General features: G+C 42.1%; 3 protein-coding genes across 4 annotated transcripts in view; 2 read left to right on the top strand and 1 right to left on the bottom strand.

Annotated features, from left to right (window-relative positions):
* lrwd1 (leucine-rich repeats and WD repeat domain containing 1) overlaps positions 1 to 9,232 on the bottom strand; it is a 42,234-nt gene extending 33,002 nt beyond the window's left edge. Inside the window, exons 1-4 of the mRNA XM_078422496.1 lie at positions 9,094 to 9,232; positions 6,410 to 6,512; positions 4,888 to 5,122; positions 2,142 to 2,261 (exon numbers count right to left, since the gene is read on the bottom strand). Coding sequence (XP_078278622.1) covers positions 2,142 to 2,261; positions 4,888 to 5,122; positions 6,410 to 6,489 — 435 coding nt within the window. The 5' untranslated portion in view covers positions 6,490 to 6,512; positions 9,094 to 9,232. The remainder of the gene's footprint in view (positions 1 to 2,141; positions 2,262 to 4,887; positions 5,123 to 6,409; positions 6,513 to 9,093) is intronic.
* alkbh4 (alkB homolog 4, lysine demthylase) lies at positions 9,215 to 15,638 on the top strand. Its single transcript, XM_078422498.1, has 3 exons — positions 9,215 to 9,879; positions 12,463 to 12,660; positions 14,029 to 15,638. The coding sequence occupies exons 1-3, from the start codon at positions 9,769 to 9,771 to the stop codon at positions 14,665 to 14,667; spliced, it is 948 nt and encodes a 315-aa protein (XP_078278624.1). The 5' UTR covers positions 9,215 to 9,768; the 3' UTR covers positions 14,668 to 15,638.
* A 5,165-nt stretch (positions 15,639 to 20,803) lies between these two features.
* Positions 20,804 to 23,511, top strand: part of dtx2 (deltex 2, E3 ubiquitin ligase) — a 48,549-nt gene continuing 45,841 nt past the window's right edge. For both annotated transcript variants that reach the window (XM_078422272.1, XM_078422271.1), the window contains exon 1: positions 20,804 to 21,205. In XM_078422272.1, the coding sequence (XP_078278398.1) occupies positions 20,881 to 21,205 (325 nt within the window). In that variant the 5' untranslated portion in view covers positions 20,804 to 20,880. The remainder of the gene's footprint in view (positions 21,206 to 23,511) is intronic.

Genomic DNA, 23,511 nt, shown 5'->3' with positions numbered 1-23,511 from the left:
GAAATAGGCCATTCGGCCCATCAGGTTTACTCTGCCATTCAATCATGGCTGATCTATCTCTCCCTCCTAACCCCATTCTCCTGCCTTCTCAACATAACCTCTGACACCTGTACTAATCAAAAATCTATCTATCTCTGCCTTAAAAATATCCACTTACATGGCCTCCACAGCCTGCTGTGGCAAATAATTCCACAGATTCACCACCCTCTGACTAAAGAAATATCTCATCTCCTTCCAAAAAGAACGTCCTTTAATTCTGAGGCTATGATCTCTAATCCTAGACTCTCCCACTAGTGGAAACATCCTCTCCACATGCACTCTATCCAAGCCTTTCACTATTCTGTATGTTTCAATGAGGTCCCCCCCTCATTCTTCTAAATTCCAGCAAGTACAGGCCCAGTGTCGACAAACGCTCATCATAGGTTAACCTTCTCATTCCTGGGATCATTCTTGTAAACCTCCTCTGGACCCTCTCCAGAGCCAGCACATCCTTCCCAGATTTGGTGCCAAAAATTGCTCACAATATTCCAAATGCGGCCATACCAGCGCCTTATAGATCCTCAGCATTATTTCCCTGTTTTTGTATACAAGCCCTCTTGAAATAAATGCTAGCATTGAGTTTGCTTTCTTTACTACCAATTTGAATTGCAGATTAATATTTTGGGAATCCTGCACCAGCACTCCCAAGTCCCTTTGCACCTCCGATTTCTGGATTCTCTCCCCATTTAGAAAATAGTCTATGCCATTATTCCTACTACCAAAATACTTGACTCCACACTTTGCTACACTATATTCCATCTCCCACTTCTATGGCCATTCTCCCAACCTATCCAAGTCCTTCTGCAAAGTCCCTGCTTTCTCTACACTACCTGCCCTGTCACCTATTTTCGTATCATCCACAAACCTGGCCACAAAGCCTTCAATCTCCTCGTCCAAATCATTAATATACAATGTGAAGAGTAGCGATCCAGGCACCGACCCCTGCGGAACTCCACTAGTCACTGGCAGCCAACCTGAAAAAGCCCCCTTTTATTGCCACTCTTTGTCTTCTACCATCCAGCCAACCTGCTATCCATGCTAGTTTCTGCCCTTTGATACCGTGGGCTCTCATCTTCCTTAGAAGCCTCACATGTGGCACCTTATCAAAGGTTTTCTGAAAATCTAAGTAAACAACATCTACTGACTCTCTGTTGTCTGTCCCGCTATTTACTTCTTCAAAGAATTCCTGCAAATTTGTCAATCTACACAAAACCTCCTCTTCACAAAGCCATGCTGACTTCGGCCTATTTTATCATGAACTCCTAAGTACTCCATAACCTCATCCTTTATAATGGACTCTAAAATCTTACCAAACACCAAAGTCAGATTAACCAGTCTATAGATCCCACTATTCTGCTTTGCTCCCTTCTTGTGCAACAGGGTAATATTGGCAACTTCCCCAATCATCTGGGACCGCTCCTGTCTCTCTTGATTCTTGTCTCCATAATCTCTAAAGCCACCTCTTTCAGAACCCTAGGGTGCAGTCCATCTGGTGTAGGTGACTTATCTATCTTCAGCCCTTTCTGTTTCCCAAGCACTTTCTTCCTAGTAATAGCCATCCACTAACTTCCATCCTGTGACTTTCTTGAATTGCAGGCATGTTGCTGGTGTCTTCCACTGTGAAGACTGATGCAAACAAGTTATTCAACTCCTCTGCCATTGCTTTATTCCCCATTATCACTTCTCCTGTATCATTCTACAGTGGCCCAATTTCCACTCTTGCCTCTTTCTTACTCTTTATATAACTGAATAAACTCTTGCTATCCACTTTTATATTATTGGCTAGCTCATTCACTGAACTCAGTGAGGCAGTGAGAACCTCTGCAAATTTCCCAATTTTGACTATGAAATCTGCCATGTCAGGTTAATGGTGCAAGAGCCCCGGGTCCCATTCAAAGAAGTTAACAGAAAGCGTGGTCTGGGGCACAAGCAAATGGCAATCCCAGAACAGTGGATAATCTTCTCCAGTAATTCCTTCCTTCTGATATATTTTGTTATGAGACTATTATTTTAATTAGTTTGCAAGGGCCAAGAGAAACTCTCTTAAAAACAATCTTTAAATTCATTCCAGATGTCATCATCTAATCCTATTGTGGACTCACTTGACACTTTAGCTGCCGACTGTTGACAAACCGCAGATGATATCCATTGGATGTTATATTGCTGCCATTGAGTTGCCGGAGATTAGGTAATAAATATATCAGCTTGTATGTGTCACAGATCTGTGAGAAAAGTAATCAAGATTATAATTTGATATTTTAAAATGGAGATATAATATGGTATATTCTCTTTTTTTGCTGCATTATTTTAAGATTCCCCATTACCAAGATCAGACTTACATGCTTAATGAGAAAAACAAACAAATGAATTATCAATGGGTTCTAAAGAACACCTTTAAATACACTGCCGAATGCCATATAATAAAAATAGAAATTAACAGTCCATCTATTAAACGGGTGAAGAAATTGGAAGGTATAATGCCATGTCTTTTCACGCACTACAGGTCCGAATAGGTCAGAATTGTGATCACGAGTCACAATCACAACAATGTAACAAGCCTCAATTTATCAAACAGTATTGTGCAGTTCCACTGCAGTTTCAAGTACCTTGCAAGTTGGCATAGTTGGGTTAGTGGTGTCAATCTTAATAATACTGACCTGTTGCCTGCACGGCCAAATCAAACCATATGAATGCATCAAATATACCGTTCCCAAACTTTCCCCTTCTGTCCCCACTTTAGAGAGACGTTCTTTATATCTCCTCACCCTAACCCTCAGATTTTTTTAAAATTATGAATAAATTCTATTATTTCTAAAATGAAATCTAAGTACAAGTGTCACTTCCAAACTTCATTCAAGTCCAGCTGCTAAGCTCTTCCTTAACCCTAGCTGTTTCTTGCAACTCTTCAGACAGACCTTGAAAATTCTTCAGAGCAGACTGCCCAACCAATGAGATTCAATGCTTCGACCCTCACCATTACTTTCACTACAGATCATGTGCTGAGTGACTCTTCACCATCACAAAGTACTTCAAGAGACTGGTCATGGCTCACATTAACTTCAGCCTGCTTGATCCACTGCAGTCCATTGATCGTTGCAAAAGATCCATGGCAGATGCCATCTCCCTGGCCCAATACTCTACTCTGGAACTTCTGGACAATGACACCTACATCAGATTATAGCTCTGCCTTCAACACTGTAATCCCAACTAATTTCATCTCCAAACTCCTGGACCTCCCTCTGCTACTGGATCCTTGACTTCCTGTTCTGTTTTCTCACACTCTATTGTCATTATCTCACAGCTTTGTTCTGTTTTAACCTTTTAATTATTAAACTGTCGGCTGGATGACCTATGGAACTTATTCCTACAGCACACTTGACACCATCCCTTTCAGAAATACTCCTTTTGTGTTATCGAACCCATTCCCATCTCCACTACAACTTAGAACTACTTTGCTTTATCCTGGTCACATTCTGATAAAAGGTATTTGCCCTGAAATATTCTCCTTCCTAACCTACTGAGTGTTTGTACCATTTTCTAACAGATAAAAGAAAATGCACTGTTGTAACACATGCCCAGCAGGTCAAGCTAAATCAGAAAGTTATAGAATTCAATTTTGAATCCAGTAATTGTAACATGCCCAGATGGAAACGTGGTGCTGCACTTCAAGCTTACATTAGGCATTGTTAGGACAATGCAGAGGGCCACAGACAGATAGGTCAGAGGGGAAATGAGATGAGGGATTCAACTGGAAAGCAATAGGAATCTCTGAGTCACCCGTATAGACTGGAAGCAATATTCCATTTACATTTGGTTTCTCCAATGTAGAGCAGACCACAGTGCAAATATTGAATGCAATGCACTAGATTAGAAGAAGTGCAAGTGAACTGCTTCATTTGAAAGGATTGTTTGGGTGCCTGGAGATTGACAATAGACAATTGAGAAGGGAAGAAAATGACATTGCCTGTAGTTGCCTGGCAAAGGACCATAGGAAAGAGAGTGAGTGTTGCATTTGGAAGAGCAGACAAATGAATTGTGAAGGGAAAGGTCCATTTGAATTGCTGAAAGAGAAATGATAGGAAGATCTGTTTGGCATACAATCTTATTCAAGCTGGCAGTAGGATATTGAGGATATTCCACTGAATGCAGAGGCTGGTGGCATGGATGGTAAGGAAAAGGGGAGTTTTATCCAGGCTCTCTCCAGTGGGAGAGAGTAAGAGCAGAGGTACAGGAATAAGATGAAATGCAGTCAAGGGCTCTGGAGGGGGAGCCACAATTCCAAAAGAAGGAAGAGCAAAGAGATCACAGTCGAAAGTCTTGTTATCGGACCAAATGTGATGGGGATTGGGAAATGGCATGAAGTCTCTACAGGAGACAGACTAGGAAGAAGTACAGTCAACATAGCTGTGAGAGCCTGCACAAGAGAGGAATACAGATGGAAGGGAAGTATCAGACATGGACCATGTGAAAGTGAAGATGGCGGAAAATAAGCAGCAAAAGTCATGAGATTTACTACTTCAAAAGCAGTAGCAATAGTCATGATATAATGGAAGGTACATCTCAGAACAAAAAAGCAGCAATTTCCTTCAGAAGTTAATTCTAAACAATCAAACTGAATTATTTTCCTTCACTTAAAAAGCTCAAGCGACAACCATATTCTATTGCTTATTGACTCTTGATTAGTTGGGCAGAATAAATAATATAGGAAATTTTAACAAACAAAACTTTAGTTTCTTCAATACTGTTACATGGGTTCAAAACCAGAATATTTCAGCAAGTAAACTTAATCATGTCTGCTTTCACAACATCAGATTTTATTTCAACTCAAAAATGCTAACCATCACTTACCGTCAAATGCAAGTTATCTTCACAATTGAGATCTTCAAGATTCTCAAACTGGCTAAGCGACGCAACTTGATCCAAGTCATTACTGGCACAGTTTAGACACTTCAGGCTGTAAAGTCCCAGATTGCTTGGAATTTCCGTTAGCAGATTTCTAGACACATCCAATTCTTCTAACTCTGACAGTTGAGAAAATAGTACTCGATCCAAATCGCTTGTTTTCAGGTTTAAGTTAGAAAGACTAAATAAAAAAAGGGAAAATTAAATAAAACTAAATTTCAAAGAAATGTTACTATCAATATTATTTTGCAAATTGCCCAGGTGATAGACAAGCAGTACCTAGTTTGAATACTGGTTTGCTTAAAAAGATAGAATGCATTTGTCCTGCACAATACTTTTGCAATTTTATCATTGGCAACATCACTGGTAAGAGTGAAATGCTAACCATCTCCTTGTCCCTATACCTTCCCCCTCGACTCTGTCCAGGGACCCTGACAGTCCCTTCAGATGAGGCTGAGACTCACTTGCACCTCCTCCAACCTCATCCTACTGTATTCGCTGTTCCAAGTGTGGGCTCCTATATATCGGCGAGGCCAAGCACAGACCGGGCAATCGTTTTGGTGAACACCTTCGTTCAGTCCGCCTTGGCCTATGTGATCTCCTGGTTGCCAAACACTTTAACTCCCCTTCCCATCCCATACTGACCTTTTTTTGTTCTGGGCCTCCTCTGTTGTCAGAGTGAGGTCAAACGCAAATTGGAGGAACAGCACATCATATTTCGCTTGGGCAGCTTATAATCCAGCGGTATGAATATTGATTTCGCTAACTTCAAGTAACCCTTGCATTTCCTCTCTCTCCATCCCTCTCCCACCCTAGTCATTGTACTAGTTTCACTATTGTCCTGTTGAGTTTTGCTATCTGTATAACTCGTTATTATCTACCCCGCAGTCAACAATGGACGATTATGGGCTCCATCGTTCCTTGAACATCATTGCTTTTTGCATATCTTACATTTATTTGTTCTATATGCCGTTTATAAGCAAAATATGATTTTGCATACAATACACAAGGTATGCAAAGAGTTGCCACATAGCTGGCACTAACAAAGTACTGTGTTAATAACTTCCAAACTATATCACCAGCAGGCACAGACGGACATCACCACCTGCAGGATCACCCAGAAATAACATTCCACTCCAACTTGGAGTACTGTGTATTGCTACTCCTTCTTCATCAATGAGCCAAAATTATAGCATTTCCTAACTAACAACTTTGTGGAATTCCCATCACCACCTATATCTTAAAGGTGGCACCTCATTACTTTCCCGAGGGCAATTAGGGATGGGCAATGGCCAGCCAGCATGCCTGCAATCTGTGATTGAATAAAGTAAACATCCAGAACCATCTTTGAGATTATGTTCAAATGATTTTTAATTAGAGGACATATCACAACTAAACATTATTTCCTAAATATTATAATGTTTACACTCTGGGTCTTTAATAATAATAACAGATCAATTATTCTTACTTAATTTTCTTGATATGTTCTAGTTCTGAGTGCTTTGGGGTTCCTTTTTCAACCAATAATTCTTTTGTGATCTTGGTCATATTTGAAATAGTTGTTCTCTAATCTGTGGAAAATCAATAAAAGTTTACTTTAGTTTAGTTTAATTTAAAGATACATCGTGAAAACAGACCTTCGGCCCACCGAGTCCACGGCGACCAACAGGCGATCACCTGTACATTCGCTCAATCCTACACACCAGAGACAACTTACAGAAGCCAATTAATCTACAAACCTGCAGAAAAAATGTACCGCCTGAGTGGATGATGAAGGCTAAGATGCCGCATGCCTCATATTCTATACCGTCTTTCACTGAAGCCATGTATATCAAAATGCATTAATCCAAGAAACCGAGCTGTAGACAATTGTCCTGTGATAACTCAAGGCTTGCTTCTCTGTATTGATTATTTTATCACACATCTCATGCAAGGTAGTGTGTCCTCCCCAATCTCCATTCGTCAGAAGGAGTAAGAATCTCAGATGAAGAGCTGGGGAGATGACTATGGAAGACAAAGAGAGGATTGTAAATGACTAGTGGGTGGCCAGTTAAATAGACGTTCATGCAGGAGTGGCGTGAGTGAAATTAAGCAGACATTCAGTAAGTGAGGCTTGAGTACTGACAGCAGAGAGAGCACAATTACATTTAAGCAAGGTACTCTTGCTTAAAGCCCACATAAAGTCAGACTCTTAAATTATTATTCAAGTAGCCCTCGATTGCCTTGTTTGGAGTGCACCACCTAAGTGGATGAGGAGGCTAGGATAATCATAATATTTAAGAGATAGCTGGACGAACTTCAATTTCCAAGGCGTAAAAGCCCAACTGCTGGTCAAACGGTACTGGAGATTCTTACTGGATGGTCAGTGTGAACATGGTGGGCTGAAGGACCAGTTTCCGGCTGTATGTCTCTTGACAATTATTCCATATAACCTCACATCCTCTTCGGATCGTTCACCTTGTTGTGGTGAAGAGGCTTGCATGCCCCCATGATTCCGTCGGAAGCACTAGCTTCTGGTAGGGCCACCCATGGTGGTAAGGTCGAGGTGAGGGTCCAGACCAAGAATGATCCAATGTACAAGACCTCAACGGCGGATGAAGGGGGATATCTTGAACTCAACGGCTGTGAAGGCGGATGAAGGCTGCAACAAATCTATCAGCTCCAATCGTCTTGGTTCCCTTGCCATTGGAATTAGTTGATTGATTTGTGAAGGACTGTGTGATTCTTGGAGTGCAACATCAAGTACACGTTAAACAAACACACGCACAAGTGTCTTCGTTCTGACATCGGAACGTAGACCATCATCCACGACCTCGAGGGATAACGACGACGACGATAACCTCACATATTCACAGATATTTCACCTGCCATCTTCTTGCACATTCCTCTGTTCTTCTAATCATCACAACTTCCAATATCTCATTCTTTATTATCAGTGTTACCTTACCTGAACACAACCTTAACTCTATTTCTTTTTTAAAAATCTGATATAAAGAATGGTTTATTTGATGCGTAGGAGATCATGTTCTGAATAGCAGGAGCAGTACACTAGATTGGAAGTGCAAATTAATCATTGCTTCACTTGTGAAGATTATTTAGGTTCCTGGGTGGTCGCAAGGGATGTGGTAAAAAAACATGTTGCATCTCCTGTGGTTATAGAAAGTGGTGTATAAAAGGCAACGGCAATGGAGTCATAAGGATGGATTGGGAAACGCAAAGGGAATGATCTGTTTGGAATGCTAAAAGTGGAGATAAAGATATGCTTAGTGCTGCAACCTCAATGACATCTATCTATTTGAGTTTGAACTTAGATTTACACCCTGGGCATTCCATGCAGCTGTGTATTTAAGGTTTCTCGTATATTTTTCCCTCTCCCTAAATATTTTTATTAATCTATCAACCGATTACATCATCAATAATTTACATCCATTGTATCCCTGGCCTCACCATATCAACAATATTCCCTTTGACTATTCATCCATCCATCACTCTCTGCGAATCCAAAATAATTTGTTTCCCGTTACCCAGTTCCGACGAAGTGTCTCAAAGGTGAAGCTTTAACTGTTTCGCTTTCCACAGAAAATGCTTGCCCTGCTAAGTAGACCGGCATTTTCCCTCTTTATTTCAACTTTGCAACATTTGCAGTTATATTTTAAATTTCCATTCAGTGCAACAGTTCTGAGGTTATTGTAGTCAGAGACTTACAGGTTAAGCTGCCCAGAACTACCAAACAGAACATGCACAAGTGCACTTCGCATCTGTGCAGATCTTATGCTGGAAAGGCAAAGAACAACTGAAAACGTGAAACAAAAAGATAAGACAGGGTCTGCTGTAAACATTCAGCAACATGTAAGACCACTAAACAGCTCTGAGCGCTGACTTGTTTTTATCATTGATAACAGAGGAAAGAATAAACCAGCAGTCTCGACCCGAAACGTCACCCATTCTTTCTCCCCAGAGATGCTGCCTGCCCCGCGGGGTTACTCCGGCTTTTTGTGCCAACAAGCAGTAACTTGACTGAAACCGGCGCAACTGTACCCACTGCCCGTCTGTGATCATGGGCAGCAGCGGGTGGCCAGAGCCACACGTGTTCAACGAGGGATCTGCCATTGTGCAGACACCCGCCAACTCTAAGGAGAGGTTTTCACTAACTTTCACAGTGGCAACGCCGCTCGGCTCGACGTCCTTCACCGCCGGCTCCCAGCCGCGGACTTCACGGCCAACTGCCTTCACTTCCTCGCGGGCGAGTTTGGCTCGAGCTCCGGCGCGCGTCTTGCGTCGACTCGGGCTCCCCGCACTCGCGCGCCGCTCGTTTCGGCCTCGCTTGTTTCGGTTCGGCTCGGGCTCCCCGCTCGGCTCGGGCTCGGGCTCCCCGCTCGGCTCGGGCTCGGGCTCCCCGCTCGGCTCGGGCTCGGGCTCCCCGCTCGGCTCGGGCTCGGGCTCGGGCTCGGGCTCTCCGCTCGGCTCGGGCTCGGGCTCCGGGCTCCCGGCTCCCGGCTCGGGCTCCGGGCTCCCGGCTCGGGCTCCGGGCTCCGGGCTCGGGCTCCCCGCTCGGCTCGGGCTCGGGCTCCCCGCTCGGGCTAGGGCTCCCCGCTCGGCTCGGGCTCGGGCTTCCTGCTCTGCTCGGGCTCTCCGCACTCGCGCGCCGCTCGTTTCGGTCTCCCCGCTTGTTTCGGTTCGGCTCGGGCTCAGGCTTCCTGCTCGGTTCGGGTCGGCTCGGGCTCCCCACGCGCACGGCGCTTGTTCCGTCCGGGCTCGGCCCGTGCCCTCGCGTCGCTCAGCCGGCCGCTGGTGCGGGTCGGGTCGGGCTGGGTAGGTGAAGTGGAAATGGCTGCGGAGGCGGCTGTGCTGCTGGGCTGCGGCTGCAAAGGAATCCGTTCGTGTCTGAGCTGTGAGCAGGCCAGGGGCCTAGTTGATCTATTTCCCAAGTTACAGCGGGTGAGTGTCTCTCTGTAAAGTGAGTAAAGGCAAACAGCGGCCTCTGTGGAAAATAATACTAATAAATGGACGCGATGCAACCTGCGAAAAAGCCTGAACCAATCATTGGGATTTATGCAAACCATGTAAGGTGGGAAGCCAAAGTTCTAATGTGTAGGAAGGAACTGCAGATGTTGATTAACACCGAAGATAGAGACAAAGTGCTGGAGAAGGAATGGGCCACGTTTCGGGCCGGGTCTGGAGATGGGTCTCGACCCGAAACCACCCATTCCTTTCATCTAGAGATGCTGCCTGACCCGCTGAGTCATTCCAGCGTTTTGTGTCTTTAGTCAGAGATCGGAAGTCAGAAATTGGTGGAAACACGATTACATACAGAGTGAGTCTCCATCTTCACTTTACATGGGACATAACCCAGGAAGCCATTCCAGGAGAGTTGTCAAATGAGGAACGTCTGGGCAGGCTATTATTGTATCCTCTGGCATTTAGAAGAGTGAGAGGGGACTTGATTTTCACTCCTGAGCTGAGACGAGGAAGCTTGACAGAAGGGAATATGAGGAGGAAGTTTCATATTCTGGGAGAACCTAGGACTGTTTGAAAATGAGATCATCCGTTGGGGACAGATAAGATTAAATTGTTCTCCCTCCAGTTGTCATGAACTTTTAAACTTCCTGAAAAGTTGGTAGATATGGGATCTTTAAATATTTAAAAGCAAAAATTGATGGATTCTTGAAGGGGCTTAAAGATTAAAACTGTCTTTCAACCTGTTGTGGTAAAGTTAGAGCCAAGTCAGCCATAATCTTGTTAAATGGCAGATATGGCATGAGGGAATGAATGACCTTTTGTATGGAACCAATTTGTATTCAGGAAAGAGTTGTAACAGAATTGGATAACCAGTGTGGCATCAGAGAGGATTGAATTTAAAGGGCACTGATTTTCAGTTTAGATGAAGGAGGAAAAGATTTTCTAATTAACAGCACCAATCAGTTAAATATGCCAAGATTACTTCATGAACTAGGATTGATAACGACTACAGAAAATGCTAGAAATACTCGACATGTCAGACCACCTCTATGAAGAGAAATGGCTAATGCTTCAGGTCTATGATTCCTTCATGACAAGACATGGATTGTTTGATAAGGGGTTTTTGATCTGAAATATTAGCTCTGCTTCTCTTCCCATGGATGTCATCTGACATGCTAAGTATTTCCAATCTTTTCTGTTGTTATTTCAGATTTCCAGTATTCGCATTTTTTTTGTATTTTCATAACAACTAAATTATGCAACCTGATCCTCTTTGAAAGATGAAGATTACAGAGATTCGGTATGTCAGAGAGGATTCTCTTGAACTTCTACAGGCGTATAGTAGAGAACATATTGTCTGGTTGCATCACGGCCTGGGTCGGCATCCTGAATGCCCAGGAGCGAAGAAGACTGCAAAAAGTTGAACACTGCCCAGTCCACCATGGGTTCTGACCTCCCCGCCATCAAAGGGATTTACCAGAGTCGCTGCCTCAAAAAGGTAGCCAGCATTATCAGACACCCACACCACCCTGGCCTCACACTCATTTCACCCCTGCCATTGGGAAGAAGGTACAGGAGCATGAAAACTGTAACATCCAGGTTCAGGAACAGCTTCTTCCCTACAGCTATTAGGCTATTAAACACGACAACCTTAAATAAGCTCTGAACTACATAGACTATTATTTAAGAAGGGTCTCAACCCAAAACACCACCTATTCCTTCTCTCCAGATATGCTGCCTTGTCCACTGAGTTACTCCAGCTTTTTGTGTCTATCTTCGGTTTAAACCAGCATCTACGGTTCCTTCTTACACATTGCATTATTATTGTTTGTTTTTTATGTGACGTATGTGTGTGTGCGTATGTACACACACTGACCTTTTTTTTCTCATTTATTATATTGTTTACAGTGTACTATGTTTACATATTCTGTTGTGCTGCTACTCATTTGAAATTCAAATAAGAATTTCATTGTTCCATCTGGGACAAATGACAATAAAACACTTGGCTCTTGAATGATATCAATGCTGGAGCTTCAAGTGTAAAGGAAAAAAATTCAAGTTAAATATTTGGAAATACGTAACAGATCAACATCAGCAAAAAAAATCTATGATGTTATCAATATGAACTTGTGCTTCATTTTATATTTGTACGCATTGCATTTCTTTCCAAGTGGATTAAATTTGAGTAGTGTTGAGAAAACATCCATTAAAAAAGAACAAATGCTGGAGTAACTCGATGGATGTGGCAGCTTCTCTGGAGAACATGGATAGGTGACGTTCCATGTTCTCCAGCGAAGCTGCCTGACCCACTGAGTCACTCCAGCACTTTGTGTCTTTTCTAGTAAACCAGCATCTGCAGTTCCTTCTGTCCACGTGTTAAATATGTTATTTAGTCTGGTCATTGAGGTTCAGTGTTTGGTTTATATGAACAGGTTGGCTGAAGGAGTGGAATTGATATATATTTTATTGCATGTTATGAGACTCACATCTTGTTTACTTTACTAAGTGCTCCTGAAAGTTATGTGTGCATTTTAAACATTGTTATCAAATCTTTTCCTACAGAGAAAGTACCACTTCACTTATCATTTGGAGTCAGGCTTAGCAGTTGCAGATTACTCTACTTGTCTGACTGGTTGGGCTTTTCCATTTCCTGGTGTATTTTTAGCCGAAAAGTTTGTGAATGAAGAGGAAGAAGCGGAGATGGTGAACCTAATGGACAACAATGAGTGGAAACCGTCCCAGTCTGGACGAAGGAAACAGGTTAGGTTTTCCTATCGTGAAGAACATGCTATTTATAGATCACTTGTTGGGACAACATTAACAATACCAGTTTTGCAGTACATATCTTCATAATATGATAGAATATTAATGCTTCTATTTTAAGTGACGAGATGTGATAGCCAATTTTAACTTTAGTTCTTTCCTTCCGTTTTGTATTTAACAGTTTGTCTTGATAGCGTGCATAAACCAACTTTCCATTACAAATATTAATCATTCTGACACAAATGCTTTACACTTAACTAAATTTAAAATAAACTGACTGAAACCGATCATTCCAAGTTTCCTGTTTTGGAAATTTACTGTGTCCCTTGAGATTCTAAGCATGAAACATGATGATCACCATGCCCCCATCTGGAAATACTTTATGGAATTCTTTTGTTTTGATGAATGGTTTTATTCAAATCATTAGTGGAATTATATAAAACTGAGGCACTATCAATGTGCCTCGTGTAATGTTTGCTTCTTCATGAACCTAGTGGAAAATGCTGGAAATACTCAGCAGGCCCAACAGTATCTATCCATAGAGAGAGAAAAACAGCTAACATTGCATCAGAAAAGTCAATTTCTAATTCTGATGGAACATTAACTCTGCATCTCTTTCAACTGATATTGCTGGACCTATTTAAGTATTTTCTGTTTTATTTCAGTATCTGCAGATTTTTCCTTTTGCAAAAGAAGTTCCCGTAATCCATTTATTTTGAATGCTGTCCAAAATACCTTTTTTACTGTTGTCTTCACTTTCTTCACTATCTGGGCGCTGACGACATTGGTCTTCGCGATATTGGTGTCAGTATGTTTTAATTCTCTGATCGGTTTGTAGGAAATAAGAAAAGATCAATAAAGGCAAGCATACCATGCACCTTCTTTACCATTCAATGTACTGATGTTACTGTCAGAGAGGAGAGACATAGACCCGAAGATCTCTCTGTACATTAATACTATTTAGGGTCTTGCTGTTAATTGTATACTTTCGCCTTAGATTCGACATCACAAAGTGCAACACCTCACATTGACGCCACCCGCATTTCTCCACTCATTTCTGTAGCTGATCTATATTCTACTGTGTATTTTGATAGCCTTTCTCACTGTCACCAACTCCTCTAATTATGGTGTTGTCTGCAAACGTACTAACCAACCCATCTACATTTACATCCAAATCATTTATACATATATATATATATATATATATATTATCAAAAACAACCGAGATCCTAACACAGATCCCCCACAGAATTCCACTGGTCACAGACATCCAGTCAGAATAACATCCAATAATTCCAAGTGAATAGATAAATAATTATTTGTTTTAATCTATTGTTATTAATATATTTCCTTGTCAACTTGTAGGACTATGGCCCAAAAGTGAACTTTAAAAAGCACAAGTTGAAAGTGGGATGCTTCAGTGGCCTGCCGTGCTTTAGCCTCTTGCTCGTGGATCGAATGATACAATACAGTGTGTTGAAAGACTTCCTTCCTGTGGAACAATGTAACCTAGATTACAGACCAGAACATGGCTCAGGCATTGATCCACACTTTGATGACTGGTGGCTCTGGGGCAAACGTTTAGTCAGCATTAATCTGCTGTCTGAAACCAAATTATCAATGACTTGTGATTCAGAGGATTTGATCCAGCTACACTTGACTGAAATGGTGCCCAGTGCTCAGCAATGTGATCCCATAAATGGTAACTCGGAAAGCATTTGTAATCTCCATGGAGATACTTCAGATCATTGCAAAGGTCAAAGGTCTGTATCTTACAATGATGTAGAGGTAGCAATTCATATGCCGAGGCGATCTTTAATTGTTTTGTATGGAAATGCACGATATAAATGGAAACATGGAATTTACAGACAAGATATCCAGTCAAGGCGATTATGCAGTACCTTTAGGGAGCTATCAGAAGAGTTTGGCAAGGGAGGTAAACAAGAAGCATTGGGGAAAGTGCTTTTGGATATTGCATTAAGCTTTAAAGGTGTTCCTGGGTAATATAACTGCTAAAGCATCAAAAAGTATCTATTATAAACCTAGCTCTGGGTTATATCTACATAAAAGCTTGGCTTAAGTTATTTTATTCTAATTCGGTACCGTGTAGCCTGGTTTTAAATACCTGCCTCCAGGCTATTATAGTTTCATAAAGTAACTTTAGTAGCATAAAGTAAAAATACAAGAGTTATGAATTATGTGAGTTTTCCTGCTCCCCACTTGGGAATAAATTGCTGTCTCTACACTAAATCTTGCACCCTCAATCACACTAACATTGAGAATTCGCCACTGAAGGGCATTATGGTCACCAAATCTTGCATTGGCAAATCTTCTTTGGCATTCCTGGAGAGTGAGGGTGTCTTGTTTCCGCTCTGGTTTGGTAGGTTCTGAGTTGGCAGAAGATGCCTGGCAGGCTGGTTAAGTGGGTAGTATGAAATACATCTTCCTCCTGCTCTTTACGTTGGTCTTCTCCAAATACCAACGTTCCCCAGTGCACTTTCTCCATGGGCAATTTGGACGGAAGGGCCTGTTTCCGTGTATGACTTCATTTAAAGGGTCATGAGCCTTATTTTTCTCAATGGGACTTTGAAAACATCCTCTCAAGTTTTCTTCTTCCCACCTGCTAATCTCTTGCTGTAGCAACCTGAAACTAAATGTCTGTTTTGAGGGTCTAATGTTGGCCTTGTGAGTTCCATGGTCTGCCCAATGTAGCAGACACGAGTATAATTTGAGCCTCAATCCTGGGGTACAACAATGTAGCAATGGAATTTGTGGAAATTCTGTTGCCAAATGACCTTCAGTTTAAATTAATTTCAATCCTTTTTCAGCTACATATCACATATGCCAGTTGAGAAAAAGGATACTAAAGTAACTTAAATTAAGTGTAAATCTGGTTTTAGTGTTGGAACTCCATGAAATTGTATATTTCTATTTTGGATGACTTTTTGTATTTATTAAAGATGATTTTGTTTTAATCCAGAATACATTGACAGATGTTTATTTTAAATAAATCAGGTCTATACATTCACGAAAGTAAATGATCAGCTGACTGGATATGCCTCTCTCCAAACTTTCAGGGGATCCAGTAATATAATTTGATCAATGGACTTTTCATTATCAAATTTACAGTTTGGTCTCTGCCAAAAATACAGTACTTCAAAATGACTGTGGGAGTGGTTTAACCAAGATTGACAGTTTGTACAATCTGATACCACTTGTAATTAAATTAATTAAAAGTACATCAGCATTTAAACTGTTCCATTCACAAATTCTTCAATGTATAATCAATAATTTCTGTAATTTTTCAGTAGCTTTGGTACAAATTAAACCAAATATTAATGCGATTCGGTTTGCTCAAATTAATTGGATGGATATTGTCACTTGACATAAGATGGGCTGCTCCATTGTTCTTCCATTTGGTCTGTCCCAGGCACAAGATGAAAGCTTACACAGTGTGGCAAAAAATTCAAACTTCTAACTTTTTTTTGCTACAAACCAAAGTGCTTAAATTCCTAAAAACTCGTATGGAGTTAATGGGATTGGGGAGCGGAACCAAAATTTGGCAATTACTAAAAATATAAACTAAAATTAATAAGTGCAAGGAATAATATTAGATCAGGCTAAAGAAAGAGCAAAGACACAAGGAATTGACTTGATATGCTTTTGTCAAAATTGAATCTTTTTTATTAAGGCCTGGGGAAAGAAATTAGGTCTTTACTAGGATGGAAAACGAGATAATTAACTGACGTTTTCTCAGTCTCCATTTCATCTAGAATGATTCCAGAAGCGTCACCAGAAATACACCTCCTGATTGGTGTCTCCTTAATCCACTAATAAAGTGTTTCATCCATTTCCCACAGTTCCATTCTTGCCAGATTTCTCCTTTCCCTATAATGATGCTATTGGTTTTCTGAACCACATGTCTCTGTATTCCACGACTTCCGAAGGCTTCTTTCAACAAGGCATTGTCTAGAAACTGGGCCAATTTGCAATGGAATTTAGCTCAAATTAGATCATGCCTACGTTTGCATCTGGATCAATAACATTTATTGAAATAATGAGCTGGGTGCTTAAAAACTCTAGTTTCCCCTAAACTAGCGGCAAGACCAAGCGCGGGCTCGGCGATCGTTTTGCTGAACACCTCTGCTCAGTCCGTCTTAACCTACCTGATCTCCTGGTGGCTCAGCACTTCAACTCCCCCTCCCATTCCCAATCTGACCTTTCTGTCCTGGGCCTCCTCCATTGTCAGAATGAGGCCCAGTGCAAATTGGAGGAACAGCACCTCAGTTTACTCCCCAGCGGTATGAATATTGACTTCTCTAACTGCAGTTAGCCCTTGCTTTCTCTCTCCATCCCCTCCCCTTCCCAGTTCTCATACTAGTCTTACTGTCTCCGACTACATTCTATCTTTGTCCACCCCCTCCCCTGACATAAGTCTGAAGAAGGGTCTCGACCTGAAACGTCACCCATTCCTTCTCTCCAGAGATGCTGCCTGACCTGCTGAGTTACTCCAGCATTTTGTGTCTACCTTTGATTTAAACCAGCGTCTGCAGTTCTTTCCAGTTCTTTCCTACACAAGCTGCTAAAGGAACTTAGTTAACGGATCTTACGTACAAATTTGTGCAGGCACTAAACAGTATTCCCACTTTAACTTTGACAAACCTTACACATAACCACCTCTGCCGTTCAAGCATAAATGTTGGAACACATTTGACACTGGGAAGTCAGGAAAGTTTGGTTGGGGGGAAAATCCCTCCCAGTTCCTGGTCCATAGCACAGTCCTCGGCCCTGGAATCTTCAGCTGACATGTTCTTGGTGCTTCAGAGCTAGATTTTTCACTTATGCTACTTTGCTGCTCATGGCCATATATTGTTTTGTTAATCTAATTAACATTATCTCATGAACAAATGTTATCCGCTTTTCGTCCACCCAAACGTGGACCACTTTTTCATACCTCTGTTTCTAGCTTTGTACCTACTCATTAGCAATTATCTATATCTTCCTAGTTTGATCAAGGTCATTGACTTCAAAATAAAATGGTATATCTCACAAATACTGCACAAATACCCATTTCCGGTTTCAGTAGTCTGCGCATTTAATTACATTTGATTTAAAATTGAATTTTAATTATTGATTCAAGCATTTTATGCAAAACTCCTAAAATCTTCCCCCTTGTATATACTGACAATATTGATTACTCGCTTTTGTGAATGTGGGAAGTATGAAGCATCTTAACTCAAGATATTTGAGAAGTCAGCAGCCTTTAGTTGACACTATGATGGATGTTAGAAGATAGATATTTTGCATTACCTGTCACGTAACACCCCTGCAACCTCTTCTATGATTCCTGGTGGGGAAAAAAACGCATCCATGTGTAGTTGTGGGCTCTCACCGACAGGTGCCTCTGCAGAGCTGCAAGATGGTAGATCTTTTAATTTTTTAATCTTTAGGCTTGCCAAATATTATTTTTGTCAATTTTTCCCCATCTTTGGATAATTCTCCAGCTCATGTTTCCCTTGTCTCGGTAATGAAGATTTTGAACCCCTCTGCCTACTATCTGCCCCCTCTTTCAGATCTTCAAGCTCCAGTATTTTTCAAATTATTTTATTTTCCTTGGTAGTTCAATTGGGCTATTTCTAGTTGAATATTCTGCAGCAGGAGTTGGGGTGCTTTCATTGCATTCACTAAAACAGCCATTAACATATTATTTGTTTGCTGCTAATAGGAAAATAAGATTAAAAATTCTTTTTTTTTCAAACCAAATGGCAAAATTAGTTTTATTTGTTGAATGAGGGGAGGAACATAAAATAGACTGTTAGAAATAAACATGAATCTAGATTAAAATTTGATTCCCCCAACCCAGAGGTTTCCAAGATTTTTACATGTTTTTGTAGTTATTTTCAGAAACAGGATCTTAAGGCACAATCATATTTTTGGAGACAGGGGGTATGGGGAGAAGGCAGGAACGGGGTACTGATTGAGAATGATCAGCCATGACCACATTGAATGGTGGTGCTGGCTCGAAGGGCCGAATGGCCTCTTCCTGCACCTATTGTCTATTGTTTATTGACATTAGTAAGCGTGGCAATGAAACTGCATGCAGCATGATGTTGCAAACATGAAATGAATATCCCAATCTTATTGGATGGTGTTAATTAAAGAGATGGGATAGGACACCATGAGAGATTTCCTGCTCTTTTGAGAAAGGCAAAGGAATATTTTAATTTACTTGATAGGAATGAAATAGCTTTGGCATGTGTTTGCTGGAGTTTCATGGTGCACACCTTGTCACCTGTTACTGACTGGTCTATGGGTCAAGATGTTGAGGATCCAGTTGCAGAGGGGTATTAGTCCTATAGTAAGATTACTACCTTCAAAGTTTAAGCAATCCTCAGTACTGCACTAGCCTAAATTATGAGATGTTCTTTTTTTGGGGTTTTGGGTACAAATCATTCTGATGTAGAGGCAAGGTGTGTACATCCTCCGCGACAATTCTCCGCATTAGTGCGCCACAAGAATGCATTCTCAGCCCCTTATCATATCCCCTTACACTTATGATTGTGCAGCCAAATTCTGCTCTAACTCTATATACAAGGTTGTAGTTAACAGGAAAATTTTGCCAATGGTGCTGAAGTGGACCGATGATTCCAGGTCGACAAGATGGTTGAAAGCTTCAAGTTCCTGAGCATAAATATCACCAACAATTTTTCTTGGTCCAACCACATTGAATCTACAGCCAAGAAAGCACATCAATGCCTCTAGAAGGCTAAGGAAATTCAGCACCCTAACCGATTTCTCCAGATGCCACAAAAAAAGCCTCCTCAAGGGATTCATCACATCTTGGTTTGGCAATTGCTTTGTTCCATAGAAAACTGCAGTGTTGTGGGTCCAGCCAAGTCCATCACACAAACCAGCCTCCCCTCTCTTGACACAGCAGGAGATCCATTAGGCCCACCCCAGATCCCAGCAGAGTGATCCCATTAGATTTATCCTCTTATTTCCAGCATCCTGATACATTCTGCCTCAGGTGCTCAAATACTCTTATTTCACTATGTTGATAATTAACTACATCAGGGACAATTTACAGTAGACATTGGATCTGTCTGCATGTCTTTGGGATGTGGGAGGAAATATGAGTATTTGGAAAGCCGCACGGTCACGGAGAAGGAACAAACTTCACCCAGATAGCACCTGTGGTCTGGTTGAAACCTGTGTTGCTGGATATGTGGGCAGCAGCACGAACTGACAAGCCGCTGTAGTATCTCTATTTACGTGAATACATTTCCTGTAGCAGATTGCTGCTTTCAGATGTGTGTTATTGAAGAGTTAACTTTACTGGCTCACGTACGCTAAGCAATTTCGAGATCTTTGTAATAACAGAAACCCGCTGAACATTTGGGATCAATCTGAAGATAATTAATATGCAGTTGGAAGCAGGTTTAGTTTAGTTTATTGTCACGTGTACCGAGGTACACTTTAGGTGAACTTAGGTGTACTAAGGTGTACACTTTAGGCGTGAGCTAAGGACACAAGGAACTTCAGATGCTGGACTCTTGAGGGAAAAAGAGCGCTGGAGGAACTCGGCGCGTCAGGCAGCATCTCTGGAGGGAATAGACAGGCGAGATTTGGGTCGGGACCCTTCTTCAAATGAACTAAATATCACTTTAAAAAGAGACAGATGGATATCCACTCTACAAAGTTGCACTTTGCGATTCTGATGAAAGATGTTAGACCTGCAAATGTTAAATTATTCTTGTTTCAATAGATGCCTGTTGGATATTATCTGTTATTATTTTAGATTCCCAACGCCCGTCTGGCTTTTGTTTGACGTCCGCAATCGTCGTAATTGTACAGTTCGCATGACTGGTTCGCATTCCAAACGCAATTCTATCCATGGTACCCGATTCAAATTGCAATAACAAAACGATAAAAAGTTCTCCACCAAGTTTCGTCCCCCCCCGCTCCACTGTTGTCCTCGCACCTGCCGATAACCGTCAACAGAGGGTGCTGGCGGCAGCCAGGGGGGCTGATGGGAGTTGTGGTCCGCCACCGGACGGGCAGGACGGTCAAGTCTCCGGCAACTCCGCCGATGTGGAACTACATTTCCCAACGTGCAGCGTGCGCGCCGATTCCCCTCCCCCTGCAGAGGAGGAGCTTGGATCGGAAAGTTATCCGCGTTTGTTTCTCTCGCCGTTTACTCTGGGCACGGAGCGGGACATGGCGACCTCGGCGTACGGAAGCGGAGGGGCGGCCGCGGGTGGAGGCAGTGGCAATGGCAGCAGCGTTAGCCCAGGCTTCCCTTTGGTTGGCCAAGGGGGCCAGGGGCCGCAGGTGGTGGTGTGGGAATGGGAAGACGAGGCGGGCCGCTGGAGGCCCTACAGCAGCCGGGTGAGCGAGCACGTCGAGCGCAGCATGCAGCAGCTGCATGGAGCCGCGGCGGCCGGCAAAGGAACCAACAGCATCGCACTGGGCCAGGCCGACCCTTGGCTGGCACCCTACATCATCGATATCCCCACACTCACCCAGTTCCGACAGGACACCGGTAGGGTCACACACACCTCTTGTTGGCGTCGTCGCTCGTATTTATCACCAATGTTCTTATTTCATGTAACCCTCTTCCCCTTGTCTAATTATTGTTCAATATCCATTACTCCTTGCACCAGGATGGCTTAAAATATTTTATTTCTTTTCAAAATGCTTTTTATGGCTGAGATGATTACATTTAAGCATTCTATCTTAAACTTAAAACAAACAAAAAAAGCACGTACTTGTTTGTAAACACTTCTCGTTTTTTTTCCGGTAAAATAAATCTGTTGTTTTTGTTTAACATTGAGCTTAAAAGATTTATAAGCGATTAAGGGCATCATCGTTTATTGACGTTTCGAAACAGATGTGTTCATGGATTTCATTCCAATTACTTCATTTCTCCTGGTTATAATAGATTCCAGGCGGTACATATTAGTCAGTGTATTTATGATGTTTGTTTTTTAATTGAATGGTTTCATTGGGAATATTTTAACTTTTCTGTTTAAAAATACTTTTAATTTTTAAATGCCTTAAAATTACCAGCAGGGAAGAAAGACATGAAATCAATATCTCCTTATGCCAAGGTCAAACGCTATGTTTGTAGTAGTCTGTTTTTGCTTGCATGTAGAAACTTAAGAAGCAGGAGTAATTCAGTAATCTCCTTGGACCTGCTCTACCATTTTATTAAGATCGTGCCTAATCCAACCACTTTCCTGCTGCCTTCCCTGGCCCCCTTGAAGTTTGAAGCCGTTATTTTCCACTGAGCATATTCAATGATATTGCCAAAGTTCACTGGAGAAGAGAATTCTAAAGATGTCTTGAATGAAGGGGTCACTTATACTTCAGCCATTTTCTGATGGTACAAAGATAGATGATTAGCAAATCATAAGGAAGATGCGAAGGAGTGCAAATTCACAAACGCTTGAGTGAAGAAATTGCTCTTGTCTCTAAACGAAATGATTCACCCTTTATTCTGAAACAATGCCTATTTTAAATATCTCCACTGGGTAAAGCATTCTCTCAGCATCCACACTATCATTCCCCCTCAAACTTGGTTCCAATAAGACCACCTCCCTTTCTACTACACTGAAATGAGTGTAGTCCTAACCTGTGCTTCATCCCAGGAATCACACTCGTGAAATGCCTCTGCGGCGTCTTCAATTAAAACACATCATGACTTAAATTAGTAACCAAAGCTGTAAGCAATGCTTTACGTGCGGTCTCAATAAGATCCTGTAAAATGTTATCAAATCTTCCCTGTTTTTATGCTATGCCTTTCAATAATTGGCATCTTTTCATTGCTTTATTTGCTGTACTTGCATGCTTTTTGCATGCTCTTGATATTTCATATCTTTTCATTAAAATATTGATATTCATATTTTCCAACATCTTACTTCTTTCCATCTTATTGGTGACACAGTTAATCTATTCACATTCCTTTCCAAGCCTATCATACCCTCCTTATTATTTAATAACCATCTATTAACCATCTAATAACGGGGCTTCCCCTCTTCCATTATAGATGAGGCTCTCACTAGGGCCTCTTCAACATCCCGCAGCTCCGCTCTTGCTCCCCCTCACCCCATTCGTAACAAGGACAGAATCCCCCTCATTCTCACCTTCCACCCCATCAGCCAGCGTATCCAACAAATCATCCTCCAACATTTCCGTCACCTACAACGGGACCCCACTACTGGCCACATCTTCCCATCCCCTCCCCTTTCTGCGTTCCGCAGAGACCGCTCCCTCCGTAACTCCCTGGTCCACTCGTCCCTTCCTACCCAAACCACCTCCATCCCTGGGCACTTTCCCCCTGCAACCGCAAGAGATGCAACACCTGTCCCTTTACCTCCCCCCTCAACTCCATCCAAGGACCCAAACAGTCTTTCCAGGTGAGACAGATGTTCACCTGCACCTCCTCCAACCTCATCTATTGTATCTGCTGCTCTAGATGTCAACTCCTTTACATCAGCGAAACCAAACGCAGGCTCGGCGATCGTTTTGCTCAACACCTTCGCTCAGTCCGCCTTAACCAATCTGATCTCCCGGTGGCTGCGCATTTCAACTCCCACTCCCAGTCTGACCTTTCTGTCATGGGCCTCCTCCAGAGCCATAGTGAGGTCCACCGGAAATTGGAGGAACAGCACCTCATATTTTGCTTGGGCAGCTTGCAGCCCAGCGGTATGAACATTGACGTCTCCAACTTTAGGTAGTTCTTCTGTCCCTCTCTTCCCCTCCCCCTTCCCAGTTCTCCCTCTATCTTCCTGTCTCCACCTATATCCTTCCTTTGTCCCGCCCCCCTGACATCAGTCTGAAAAAGGG

This window comes from Rhinoraja longicauda, chromosome 26, assembly GCF_053455715.1.
Source record: "Rhinoraja longicauda isolate Sanriku21f chromosome 26, sRhiLon1.1, whole genome shotgun sequence".
Lineage (NCBI taxonomy): Eukaryota > Metazoa > Chordata > Chondrichthyes > Rajiformes > Arhynchobatidae > Rhinoraja > Rhinoraja longicauda.
This window is presented reverse-complemented; position numbering and strand designations above follow the sequence as displayed.

Excerpts from the sequence above, each read along its gene's own strand:
- alkbh4 (XM_078422498.1), top strand. The coding sequence starts at position 9,769 with ATGGCTGCGGAGGCGGCTGTGCTGCTGGGCTGCGGCTGCAAAGGAATC. Across the intron at positions 9,880-12,462 it reads TATTTCCCAAGTTACAGCGG|AGAAAGTACCACTTCACTTA; the intron begins GTGAGTGTCTCT and ends CTTTTCCTACAG. Across the intron at positions 12,661-14,028 it reads AGTCTGGACGAAGGAAACAG|GACTATGGCCCAAAAGTGAA; the intron begins GTTAGGTTTTCC and ends GTCAACTTGTAG.